Source organism: Empidonax traillii, unplaced genomic scaffold (assembly GCF_003031625.1).
Source record: "Empidonax traillii isolate 1590-97213 ecotype Southwest subspecies unplaced genomic scaffold, ASM303162v1 scaffold22:size5013007, whole genome shotgun sequence".
Classification (NCBI taxonomy): domain Eukaryota; kingdom Metazoa; phylum Chordata; class Aves; order Passeriformes; family Tyrannidae; genus Empidonax; species Empidonax traillii.
In genome coordinates, this window is record NW_020955215.1 from 1,968,395 (window position 1) to 1,981,904 (window position 13,510).

At 45.2% G+C, this 13,510-nt stretch overlaps 1 protein-coding gene across 3 annotated transcripts in view; it reads left to right on the plus strand.

Annotated features, from left to right (window-relative positions):
* The first annotated feature begins 7,722 nt into the window (after positions 1 to 7,722).
* Positions 7,723 to 13,510, plus strand: part of SLC26A2 (solute carrier family 26 member 2) — a 10,233-nt gene continuing 4,445 nt past the window's right edge. Inside the window, exons 1-3 of one of the 3 annotated variants that reach the window (XM_027901788.1) lie at positions 7,723 to 7,781; positions 8,844 to 8,847; positions 11,740 to 12,393. In XM_027901788.1, the coding sequence (XP_027757589.1) occupies positions 11,752 to 12,393 (642 nt within the window). In that variant the 5' untranslated portion in view covers positions 7,723 to 7,781; positions 8,844 to 8,847; positions 11,740 to 11,751. Of the gene's footprint in view, positions 7,782 to 8,706; positions 8,882 to 11,739; positions 12,394 to 13,510 lie in introns of those variants that run through there. The other 2 variants (XM_027901797.1, XM_027901781.1) reach the window with 2 other exon arrangements.

The window sequence follows — 13,510 nt, forward strand, 5'->3', positions numbered from 1 at the left end:
ATCTGAGATGAAGCCCATAGGGTTCAGTTTACAGCGGCGCTCTCTTGGGTGTGCATGGGTGACCCTCCTTCAGCTGAGTCCCAGTGAACAGCCTTTGGCTGCAGAGGTAACTGGCTCGTTTCCCACAAAGTTTTTGGTTTGGGGACAAGCTTAGTAGCTGGAAAGATTTATTATTGCTTCTCTTGCAAGTGATATGCTTAATTTATAACTTCCTCAGTGACTCCTGGGTGTCAGCTGTAATTCGGTGGTGCAAATCCACACTGACAGTAAGTTAGAGATCCACAGGAGGCTTTGCAGCAGCACTGAAGGCCCCAGCTGCATGAAGGGCTGGCTCAAACATCTACCTGGATGTTGTCATCTCTGTAACTTGTACAGATTAAAGCTGAGTTTGAACTTGGATTTGAATCATTGCGTACCTTGGGGCTGTGCTCACAGCAGTGCAGTCTGTTACTTACAACTGCGCTGCACGTCAAATTCTAGCCTATGGGATCAAAATCATTTTGCAGGAGCCTGGACACCATTTAGTATGTTTGGCATTTTTGTTCTGTCACGGCAGCAGTTGTGCTACGACAGCATCAAGTCAAAGCACTATTCACACACAGTTGTCATCAAAATGCCTCCCCCTTTCTCCCTATAAGCATTTGAAAGTTACCATCCAGCTTTGATAAACAAATAACAGTATATAACAGTTGTTATATAACAACTGTTTACCCAATACTTCATGTTGCCAAAGCACCCTCCTCTTTGTAGGACCCTCCAAAGAATCCTAGTGAGGAAGTCTGTTAGCTTTTAAATGCTAAATGGTTTGCATTTATTGGGGTGACTGTCTGTGCCCTAGGATTGCGAGGCAGAGTTCGAACATTGACAGGGCAGATGTGGTGGTGGTGCAGGTGGATCGCACCAGGATTGGCTGCTACCAAGGCTTGATGCGGTACTTCACGAGGGACCTGGACTGCGTCCTGCGCAAACTGCAAGGTGAGCTGCCCCGACCCACCCGCCTTGAGCTGCTGACCCACTGGAAAAGAGCAATCCATGGGACTCACAGTCCTGGCTGATGGCCACTGACCGGCATCTGCTTTAATCAGGGCACGTACATGGCCTTGAGGGGCTGATGTGGATTTGTGTGGGATCTTGGGAGTGTTGGAGAGGGGGGGGGGGAAAGGGGGCAGAAAGACTTTTTCTGCGGATAATGAGGAAGAAGTCTTTTCCTAAGCAGTGCAAGGCCAGTTTCTTCTCTATCTGATGTAGTTTCCTGCTCCCACCAACTTCCCATGTCTTTGGGTGCTCAGTCGTGCTTTCAAGAAATGTGTTCTTCATTTGCCCACCCCTATCCCCACGTAGCTGATCTCTGACCATGAGACCCAGGGATACAGTACAAAGCCCTAAACTTGAATTTGTTGCTAGCTTTCTTACCCATTCTTCTCCATCTTTTTTTTTTCTTTTTTTTTTTTTTTAGGTGTACTCGCCAACCAAATTAAGTGGAACAGGTAAATCCTTTTCCTTACTTAAAAAATGAGAAATTTGCTGACAAATTTCTCCAGCACTTTTTTATTTGAGGACCTTATGTCCTGTGCTTCTCTGCTTCAGTTTCAAGGAGAGCCCAGCAGAGTCTGGAAGGCTGTCCTTCCTCTCAAAAGAGGAGGGGCAGGTCCATTAACATATCTTATTTCGCTGTTAACAAGATGTGATTTGTGTTTCATGAGGCACTAACATTCAACACCGTTTCTTTACAGTGGGGCTTCAGCTATTGGTACCTCTTCAGATTCCTAAGTGTTAGAAAATACTGTTTATTCCTCAGAACTCTGGCTTGGCACTTTGAGTCTCGCAGAGAAAATCTCTCGCCTAAAAATGTGAATGGCATTTTTTTGTACGCATCTCCTCTCCTTGCCAGAGGTGAACCAGCAGACGTGCAGCCTCAGGGCACAGCTCTCAAAATCTGCACTGGGCAGAAATCTCTGGGAACTCACCAGAGAAATCATTTATCTTCAGCCTGAGGGAGACACTGGGTTTGCTTCAGCACTCACTAAAGTCTGAGCCTGTTCCAAGCAAAGACCAAAGAGGGGTTCCCACCAACTGAGCAGAAACTGGAGCGAACCCAGTGCCTGAAAGGATTCCCAGACCTGGGAGGAGATATGAAATGTGTGAACACTATTTCTCTTAAGATAGCACTAGTCCAGTGCTCAGATATATTTCTGCTGGGCACAGTGGTGCATCTGTTCCACAAGCTTCTTTGAATAAATGTTATTTAGAAGTCATATAAAAGATGGTTTTAATTAATTTTTTATCGCTGAAACTGCAGTTTGCAAACAAGTTTTTCCTAATCCATAAATTCAAAGGAAAATCCTACTTTCTTCACCACTTTTTAATTTTTTGGAGCAAATCTGGAGGTATATCTTTTAATCAGGGTACATGTCCATTTATTTGTCTTGTGAGCTGTCTTCTGCAGACATACCAATGGCTGTGGTCTATATGGAATGATACAGCTCCTCGAAAGAGAAAAGAAATATTGTTTTCTGAGGCAATGTGAAGCTCTACTTGGCAGCAACTTGTCAAGTATGTTTTTAACATAGCAATAAAATATGACTATTGTTACAGTAATGACAACTTTTCCATCTTGTGTATTCCTACAGGACAAACCAAAGTAAAGGACTAGCGTGTGACAGATATAAAACTTCTTGGTTCACGAATTACCAGAAGAAAAAGGGAGGCGAAGAACAAACATCAGAACTGAATTGGAAAGGAAAAGTTTAATATTGTTAAAAATTACCTTTAATAATGAGAATCTGCCAAGTGTCTTGACCTCCCCTGCATCCCTTCCATTCAAATCAATTCTGTAGCAGATGCAAATTTAAAAATGAAGTGCTAAGAATTAACATGAATGTAAGAAAATCTTTGATTTCTGTTGTTTTCCAAACCGTGGGCTGTATCACCTCGTGGTTCTCATTATATTTGTGCACTATTGTTTGTGGTGATTCTGTTGTCATTAGGTGGCTGGATAACCAAATAAATGGTGCAGATAAGCAAGGCTGTGTGATTTCATACCATTACCAGGAATTAGTTCTTGAGAGCATTGTTTGTGGGTGGCTGCAGTAGAAAGCTGTTCAGGACCATGCTACGGATTTGGATTATCCCATTCAACACAAGTGTCTTTGTAGCAGTGTCTTATCTTTGTATGGATCAACCTCGAGGCAACATTTTAGTGCTTCCACAGAGTGTTCAAAGAGCCATGGTAACCACCACGGTTAGTAGCACACAAAGATGCTTTACTGGCCACATCTCCGTGGGTACAGATCATGGAATATGCTGAGTTGGAAGGGACTCACAAGGATCATCCAGTCCAGCTCCTGGCCCTGGCCAGGACACCCCAAAAATCCCACCCTGTCCCCGAGAGCATTGTCTGAACACTCCTTGAGCTCTTGGTCAGCCTTGGGGCCGTGACCACTGCCCTGGGGAGCCTGTTCAGTGCCCAACCACCCTCTGGGGGAAGAACCTTTTCCCAATATCCAGCCTAACCCTCCCCTGAGACAGCTCCTATTGTTTTCTCAGGTCCTGTCACTGGTCACAGAGAGCAAAGATCAGAGCTGCCCTTCTGCTGCTCTTGAGAGGATGTTAAAGCCCGTAGTGGGGTCTGACATTGGTCTCCTCCAGCTGAACAAGCCAAGTCACCTCAGCCACTCCAGACCCTTCACCATCTTCATGTCCCTCCTTTGGATGCTCTCTAAGAGCTTTAGGTATTTTTATACTGTGGTGCACACCAGGCTCGAGGTGAGGCCACACCAGTGCAGAGCAGAGCAGGACAATCACTTCCCTCAGCCAGGCGTGGATGTTCTTTCCTAACCAAGCACATCTGTGTTTTCCTGATGTAGCCTTTACTGCACATGCCAGCTCCACAAAGGGATTTCATGGATGCTTCCAGGCAATTAGGCTCACTCTCTGGTGCTGGAGGCTGCTCTGTGCCTAGCTGGGATCCAGATTCCACACGTAGGTTCACAACCTGGGTGTTTCTACTATAAATTATAAAAATACTGCAAAACAGAGTTTCCAACAAAAGTATTTTTAACAAAGAAAGGCTAAAGTTCTGTGCGCTTTTGTGGGATTCATGGTTACAACTTTATTCTGTCACCTGTGATAACATATATCTACTTGCAGGGATTAAAACTAAATGCAGCAAACTGCATATCAGATTTAGAGTAACATCTCCCTTCATGGCTTGGATGGACTGGCCAAGCTGTAATGTATCCTCAGTCCTTGGTCTGCTGCACACATCAACTGTCAGCACAACAGAAAGTGCCTGGCCAAATTTTGGGAGCTCAGCAGTAGCTCAAGGTGACTTTGCAGATATTCCTTACTGCTTGAAGGCAGCAAGACACGAAGGACAGCTGCACTCAACCACTCAAATGAGGCAAAAGAAATGAGCCTGTCCTTCAGCACTTTTATTACCTGGGCTTCTCTCTGGCTGTCACCAGCCAGTGCAGTTCAGTGCTGCTGCTGCAAATCGCTACAGAGAGTGAGACTGACTCAAACATTTTATTTAAGTCACTCCCTCCCCACTATCTCAAAGAGCACCCTACATTGACTACACTTAGGAAACATCAGCACCTCTGTAGCCCCTTCTGAAATATCAGCTGAGCATTTCCTCAGCAAAACTGGCACTACAAACATATGTTTCTGTACCTCCAGCCACAGGCTATAGGAGGAGAATTGGAGTCCACTCTTCCCATCACTAGCAGAAGGAAAGGGGAACTGGCAGCAGAGTGCTGAGCAGTTCTTACGCTTCAGGCAGCTGCCCTCAGCAGCATTTTCTGGATATATAGCTACCCCCAAGCAGTTCACAATTTTTTAACATCATGATGGTATTTATTTTCCCCAGGGAAAGGATGAGGTACCGAGTTCACCTTTCCCCCATGCCAGCCATCAGCTCCCTGAATCTCTGAGCCCCTGGCAGAAGTGTCTGTGACCTGTTTAGAGAAGGGTCCTCCCAGAAACCTGAACCATCCAGTTCTCACAAGTGGAGCCACATTCACAGGATGCTTTCAGAGGGGTTGGGAGCAGTTTGAGAAGGAGTATGTCTGCAGCAGGCTGGGCAAAGGCCATTTGTGCTTTCAGGAAGAGCTGGGCAGCTCTCATTAGACAGGTGTGACGCTGCCTTTGGCACACCCGTCACAGCTAATACAGTACAGCACTAAGACTGAAGTACTTGGCTTAACTTACAGCCAGAGCCTGCGGGACTTGGTGACCAAAACAAAGGCATTAATTGTCTGGATGAAACTTGCCAAGCAACTAATTTGGAGGGAAAAGTACAGGTAGCTCTTCACTGTGAGATTTATGAGACTCAGTTTGGGGCTGATGCGAACACCTGCCAAAACAGAGCAAAAGAAGGTGACTCTGTTGTAGGCAAAATTCATGTGATCAGGGAGATAAGAACTTTATAATCCCTACTAGATGACAAAAGCAAAGGATTTCAAGTAGACTGGAAAAAATAAAAGCTTTAATACCGCTGCAGGCTCACAAAGCTTTTGGATGAAAATTAATATCTAGAAAGGTAGAATTTCTGAGTCAGATACTAAGCTGATGGTGCAGTTAAATTCCCCTCCCCCCCTATTTGTCTGTTTGCAAAGAAACTTGGGAATTTGAGATTTTACTTTTAATATTCCATGCATCAGCCTTAAGGAAACAAAGAGGTTAAAGTCTAGATGAAAGAAATGTAAGAAACACTGGAGTCCAGCAATTAACTACACTTTTTAACACACAACACCGAAAATTTTATTACCTAATTAGTTTTTGACTCTAGAAGACCATGACATACACTGAGAGTGTAGCAGTTCTGCATAGATATTTGTGCTGAACACTCTTTTGATAGCAATATAATTGTGACATACATAGTCCTGAGATATGGACAGAGCTTATTTCTTTTTTGATATCTTTATGGCTTAAGTATTTTGACTATCTAAGAACTCTGATTTATCACATCTTTAATTTTTTATTATGCCCCCTTTCCTCCACCTACTTCATTTTTACTTGGCGTTTGTCTCATCCTTGATAGAAGCCTTAAGAGGGGAGGTGAGTGAAGTAGCTGATTTTATGGCTCTTCTTTTTTGGTTTTGCCAAGCACGGAATGATGTGACTGAATTAAATTAAATGCATTTCAAATACTTGGGTAGGCCTCTTTCTGTTACGAGGTCTGATGGGCTTCCTAAATAAGGCAGAGTTGCCACATCGAGGCCTCTGTCTGTCTGACACTGGGGCCTTCTCAGCCCAGCAGGTCTGGGTGACCAGATGCCTGGACGGGGAGGAAGGTTTGTCCCAGCTTTGACACACAGATGGATTTCACAGACGGGAACTAGGCAGTTCCCATCTTCTCCATCTCCAAACTTAACGCATCTTAAATATTTGCTTAATGTTCAGGAAAAAAACAATGCTTAGAATTTTTTTTTTTAATATCATGTTCCAAGAAGATATTATTTGCCTGTTTTGTCCACGAAGACATGATGTATTTCATGATCCAAGTTGTTCCACAGCCTATACCTCTAGAACAAGAATGAAAATGCTGTAACGCCTGTTGCTTGGGTTTGTGATTTCTTGCTAGGATTCTGCAGCGTCCCTACGCAAAAGGCTCGTCTTTAGTGCTTTTGTCATAGATGTCAATCTTTCCACAGATTCACTCTGATCGTCTTGGAGTCACCATATACTTTAAACTCAATTAAAACTCCTGTGGTAGTCCCTAAGGGGACTGGGAAGTCAAAGTCACTGATTCTTTTGACAGTCAGGGGAGAGGGAGGGAGCTATTTTATTTCCTTTTTAGCTTGCCTGTTCTAGCTACCATGACATCTAGTTAAACCCTAATGGAGAGGGTAAATGTTTCCTACGTAAATATTCAGTATTTCTACAGCAAGATTGATAGCATTTGCCTAACACTGAAAGACACAAACGTGGATTCTGCAGGCTTGAAGCTGGGCTTGCTTTCTCCAACTGTGTATTGATGGTTTTTTTGACAGCTCAAGGTTCCACCTGGAATGCAAATATTGGGCAATGTTTGATTTCAGATCAAATGTCTGCTTTTCTGTGAAGGAAAGGCAGACGAGGCTGGGCATGGCCCCTCCAGCCTTGACCTCCAGCCTAGAGATAAAAACGGAGTACCGAACAAAAACCTGGTGTTTTCAGTACCAGCATTGTCAGGGATCCTCCGTCCTTCCCAGGTGGAAGCACCTCCCCGACACACACGCACACAAACAAACAAAAAACAAAACAAACATCACAGAGGGATTTTAAAAGACTTTTTACGAATCCTAGTGGTACCTCGGAGGAAAAAGAGGCCGTTTCCTCTGCCAGAAACTGTTGCAGTTTCCCTCTCTGCGGAAAGTTTACGGTCACTTTTACCTCGGGTTACCAACCCTGATCAATCTTTCAACTTAGAAGCCTGAATGGAACTTCTCTGCCTGAAACGTGGGTTCCTCAAGAACAGAGCGGGTCCCTCCGGCTCGTTCCTCGCTGCAGGTTTTTTTTTTTTTTCCCCGGCTACAGGAACAGGAACAGGACCCGGGAGCCACTCTCCGCACCAGCCACCCCGCGGGCCCCTCCTGACTCGCACCACACGTGGAACCCATTAGGAAGTGGAGCGGGGCGGGCGGGCTGAGGGGCGCGGCCCTGCCCGTCCTCCCTGCCCGCCGCTCCCGGCCCCTGCCGGGGCGGTGCCGCCGGGAGCTGCCGGGCTGGGTCCGCCCGTCCGTCGGTCCGTCTGTCCCACCCGCCCGAGGTCTGCAGGAGCCGCCGGCGGCCCCGCGGTGAGTGCAGAGGGAGGGGAGGCGGCCCGGGCCGGGCTGGGGGTCGGGGCGGCAGCGGCGTCCGGGTGCGGACCGTGCTCGGCTCCTGCTCACAGCCCCGCTTCGGAGCGGCTCCGCAGGGTAAGAGCAGGAAAGCGGCAGATGGGAGCGGGTCCACAGGGAGAGCTCCTGCCGAGGCGGGAGCCGAGGGGATGGATGTGAAGGCAGTGGCACCCTGGGGGTGAAACTGAATGTTGTCTTCGCGACCCTGCGGGTGAAAGTGAATGTTGTTTTACAAACAAAAATGCTGCTGTAACTTACTTCCCTCCCGGCAATGTAAACTGCTGGTTGGTTGGCTCCCAAAGCTCTCAGCAGAACCCCGCAATTTCAGGAGTGTAAACAGCGCGTGGGGTTCTTCTTGGTGTCTCTTCTTCTTGCAGATTTTTTTTTTTTTAGCATAAAAAAGCCTCAACCAGCTCAACAAACAGCGTTCTTCTAAGCACGCCGTTATCCGGCACAATCCCAGTGCGTGGGTTTCCGTCGGGAGCCGTGGCGGGCTCTCTCCCTGCGGATGGAGCTGGGCTCGGGCCGTGTGGGCAGCTGAGCTGGCGGCCACTGCCCGAGGAAATACTTTTGGGCGGCTCTTCCACCGCCCGACACGGCAGCTCGTCAGTGCTTCACCTTTGCTTGCCAACACTAAGGGCTGGAGGAGGGCCCTGACTCGATGGAGGTACTTCTTAGCAAACTCTCCGTGAGGAATCCAGTTCGGATGGAACCTGCCGGAGCACTGTGTGAGACTGTGGCTGGTCTGCAGGAGGGATCTGCTTCACGCAGGGCAGGGCAGCCAACACGCTCGACAGCTGCTCTCGGAGGTGAGATGACCTTCCTGGAGAGGCTGGCTGCCGATTCCATGGGATCTTCCCCGGAGAGGCTGGTGAGCAGCTTCACTGCTGTTGCTGCTGCTCAGGAGAACCGACACCTGAAGTAGGAGGAGATTACGTATTTCACACAAGCGAGGTTTTATTGTCTGGCTTTGCGGGTTTTCCCACATGACTGAACGGCTGGTGGTTATTGTGCCAAAAGTAAGGTAGTTCTGCTCCCAAATGCATTGCTTAAACATGGTATGCCTTTTTTTGGTATTCACATTATATTAAGTCCTTTGTTGAAGTAAATGTTTGTGGCTAGAATGTTTTGTTGGAGGATGTTAAGTATTTTGTCAAATTCCAAGGTGTATACGTTGCTGTTCCAGTGCTTATCTCGGTGTTATCATGGCTATATTGAATTTCCTTGTTGCTCCACAAGAGTGAAGACATTATTTGAAAAAGGCTGTTGTCCAACAAAAGGAAGGTCAAAGATTTACTTGTCAAAATGTCGTGATGTGTTCTCCTTTTATACTCTTAGGTGGAGATTTTCCTAGGACCTGGAGGTAGTAGTCCAGCTCTGGTTCAGTTCATGGATTTCTGATTCACCTGCTTCTCCTTTACAGCTCTTCAGGAATTGATCATGTCTCTTTAGATCATGTGTTTATACATTTGTTTTTAACTTCTCATGTCTAGCAAAGCAGGTACGTGAGAGTGGGTAGTGATCACATACAGTGTCAACTCATGCACATGAAATGTAGAAAAATAATCTGGAAAACTGAGAGGAGTGTAGCAGAAGGGATACTTCTGATTGACCTTTGATTTAATTTCAACTCTTAAATACTCACATCTTCAGTTTAAGCTTGTAGTACATTGTTTCAGTAGGTGAATGAGCTTCACAATCCATTTTTCCCTTACTGTTAAGTGACTGTGATCTGTGACAGAGGAATGAAGTCCAAGCTGTGCTGCTGGTTGTGTTCCCCCAAAGGCAGATGCCAGGCAGGTGGAGGTTCACCTCTGCCATGTCATGGGATCAGAAAGAAAGGCCCAGATGGGCTCCAGAAAGAGTCTGTAAAACTCATCAGATCTCCAGAACTGCAGAACCTTCCCGTATCTTTAGTCACTTATAACAGAGAGATACTGGAAATTCCCTCAGTTCTGTGTTGTAGTCTTTTTCTTTTTATCTTAAGTAAAGTTTGTGGCAAACAGACACACCCTGAAGACCTTACTCAAGCCGAAAAAAACTGATAAAAGTGAATTCTAGCCATATGAAGTTGTACATAAATAGCCGCTTTCAAAATGAAAAACACAGTGGCTCCTTTTCCCATCTAAATGTATAGAATATCCTATAGAATATATAGAGTGTCCTGTCCATTAAACCAGAGGGTTTTTCCATATTTTTTTTTTTCATGTCTAGGAAGAAAATCCAGTTTTCTTAGGCAAGTTTGGGCTAACGGTTACAAAAATAATACAGAGCAACACTGTGAGGCAGAAGAGGGTGAAAAGGGGGGGGGTTAGAAATTGTATCATTTCCTTGTATCCTGACACGGGGAGAGGCAGGGACTGTGTCATGAAAGGCCCTTTTCATGCCACGTAGAGAAAGCTGTCATGCAAGTCAACACAAAGACCCAGTATATGCTCAGAGGTTCGTAGCCAAAGAGATTTTTACTTAGAACATTTTTCTGCTGTCTGGACACAGTCAAAACCCAGGCATCATCTACCATGCAAATGTTTTACAGCAGAGCTAATCTGAGCTTTCTGGGTTTCATGTTCCAGACACTGGAGTTCCCTGGCACATTGGAAAACCCCAGGTTTAAAAGAGCTGTCTACAAGTCCTGCATGAGGGAGAGTGGAATCAGGAGGATTTTCATCACTAAAATCTAGAAATCAAACTCATCCAAATAATTTGCTACATGTAAAAAGTAGCGTGAGGTGATTTTTTTTTCCCCCCCTCAGCTTTTACAATATTGATTTGCTGAGCTTTGAGTGGGTGAAAAGCTTTTTGATTTCTAACTCTGTGCTTGTAAAATGAATAAAACTTCAGGAGCAAATACAACTCTAGAATGTGCTTAAGCAGAGTAGAGCAGACACAGGCTTTTGTAATACTTAATTATCACTATGTAGTATCTGGAGGCAGTTTTGTGAGTGCTGTAAATTATCCCTGAGCACGCTCTGTAGTCCTGTAAAGGTGAGTGAGATTAGATACCTGAAAGGTAGGGGTGGAGTCTCCTCCAAGCGTGATCATTGGGTCGTTTTGAGAATCTGGGGGATTCTGGATGTTTTCTGGAAGTGGGAGTGCTGTATAAATGCTGACAGTCACTTGTTACTGTCAACTTTCATTGTGGCTCGTCTCATCAAGATTGTGCTCTTTCACAGTCAGGCAATATGTTTCCACTATTAAATGTGCTTTGGTATAATCACCCTCTTTTACTGTTTGTGGGCAGCTTGGACAGAGCACGAATTCTAGTGGTAGTGTTCCACTTACCTTTCCCTGTGCCCATTAATATGTTTTCCACTGGTGTGTATTGTTTTAGTCACTTGTAATTGACTTGAAAAACCAGCTCTTAAGAAGCATGAAGAGCACTTTCTTTTCCCAGTGTGTCACTGGCTGAAATAATGCCACTTCTTAGGGAACAAGTCTTTACGGTATTTGGCAGGTGCAATCACTGCATTAAAAAAAAAAAGAACCCACAAGAGATTTAGACCAAGCTGTACATTGCTATAAATGTACCATTTATAGTTAATTTTCAGCAATAGTATTGGAATTTCTGTTGGACTACAATAAAACCTGTGTCTGTCTTTGCGCGGTGAAACGGGCTGCAGATAGAGATTTTCTCAAGGAAGACTCCCAGAGGAGCAGGGCTGCTGCATTCCTTTCCATTTCACAACATTGCCAGCAGCAGGTGTATTCTATGGGACATCAGCTTCCCTCCTAGGAAAGGTCATTCCTTGATTAACAGGGATATGATGGGGAGGCTCTTCCCCAAATTGCTTTCTCTCTGCTGAACTAACACTTGCAGCCCTTACTTTCCATAAATACTGTGTTCACTCTCTAAGAAGGTCACACAGAGTACATTCATTTATGGTTTAATGCAGGTGGTCCTTCTTTGTGTTTTTAGCAAGTCCTTGTGATGGCAGCGGTGACAGAAACCAACAACGTCCACGCAGTGACTGAGGGGCTGGAAGGAGATGACACCAAATGCAGTTTCCATCACAGAATGTTCTTGGAACCCCAAGAGAAGAAGAGGAGCATGAAGGCTCTGGTGGTTAAGCAAGCAAAGAAAACCTGCAGCTGCACTCCAAGCAAAGTTAAGGACTGTGTTTTTGGTTTCTTTCCCATCTTACGGTGGCTTCCTAAATACAAACTAAGGGAGGATCTCCTGGGAGATTTTATGTCCGGGGTGATTGTGGGGGTCTTACTAGTCCCGCAGTCAATTGCCTACTCCCTCTTGGCTGGAGTGGAGCCTATTTACGGCCTCTATACATCCTTTTTTGCGTGCCTTATTTACTGCATATTTGGAACCTCCCGCCACATCTCGGTCAGCATCTTCGGTGTGACTTGCCTGATGATGGGGCAAGTGGTGGATCGTGAAATGGAGAGAGCTGGCTATGACTTGGAACCAGCTGTGCTCAGCGTCCCCCCAGGTGCAGCAGCACACGTGAACACCACCCCTTCACCAGTGAATGGCACAGGGCAGGAGCTGCTGTGTGGCAGGAGCTGCTATGCCATTACAGTGGCAGCCACCGTGACCTTCTTGTCTGGAGTTTATCAGGTAAGAGGAGGGTGGACAAACAGGTATGACGTGGAAATAGTTATAATTCTTCTTTAGGTGGTTGTCCCTGTGAACACCCTGCTGGGTTTGCACGTGTCATCAATCTGTGTCTCAGGGCAGTGGATGTGGGGAGGGCTGGAGTCACTGTGGTGCAGGAAACTCCTCTGGATGCTTTCCATTTTTTAATGGCATTTTGTGCTTTCATTCCTTCTCTATTGTGGACTGCAGGGACCTGCATGCACCACCTACTGCTCTCACAGTCTGCACGCCCCCTTCCTTGCTGGGGCCTGAAGTTCTATTTATTTTTTGTTTCTATCTTATAGCTTATTCCCCTCCATTTCACTGGGCCAAAATGTGGTGCACAGCTCTTAATTCCAGACTTCAATCATTTGCCTTTTAACAACAGCAACAACAAAAAAATTGGATCTCCAGTTTATTTATCACTGTGCTTGTAAAACTTTACTGTTTGCCCAGTTAAAGCCAAATCAATGCCATTGTATGGCAAGGACACTACTGAGAGGATACAATGTATTTGAAATGAAACTTTAAATTATTACCATATAAAAATATATTAACAATATTTTACTAGTCCATTTCTACTTACTTCCTAGAATTCACTGCTTGCTGAAATTAAAGCAGGTATCTTTGTTTTAGCGTGTCATGCATTAACCAGAGTGGGATTAGTTTTAATGGTGCTGCAGAGCTGTGGTATTTGAGTTTGTGAGTTCACATTCATTTGTTCTTAAATGTTCAGGGTGATAGCTAATTAAACTGTATGGGAGGGGAAGAGAAACACACGTGTGATACTCTAAAACACTGGCTTTAGACTCAACCTGGAACTTTTTCTTGTACTACAAGTTCAAGTTGAGCAATTTCAGAAATATTCTGGGCCTCCTGATCTGCACTAATTTTTGTTTTTCATCACGTGGATGAAGTTTTGGAGTTGTGAATTGCACTTAATATTCTTTGCAAGTGTAAGTACAGTTAGGTTTCTTTATATGAAGAAGTTAGATTACTTTATCTTCAATCCCTCTGAATGTCAGGCATATTCCACTTGCTGTCTCTCCGCAGGCCAACCAATAGGTCTTCACACCCTCACATTTTTTTTTGAAGCTCC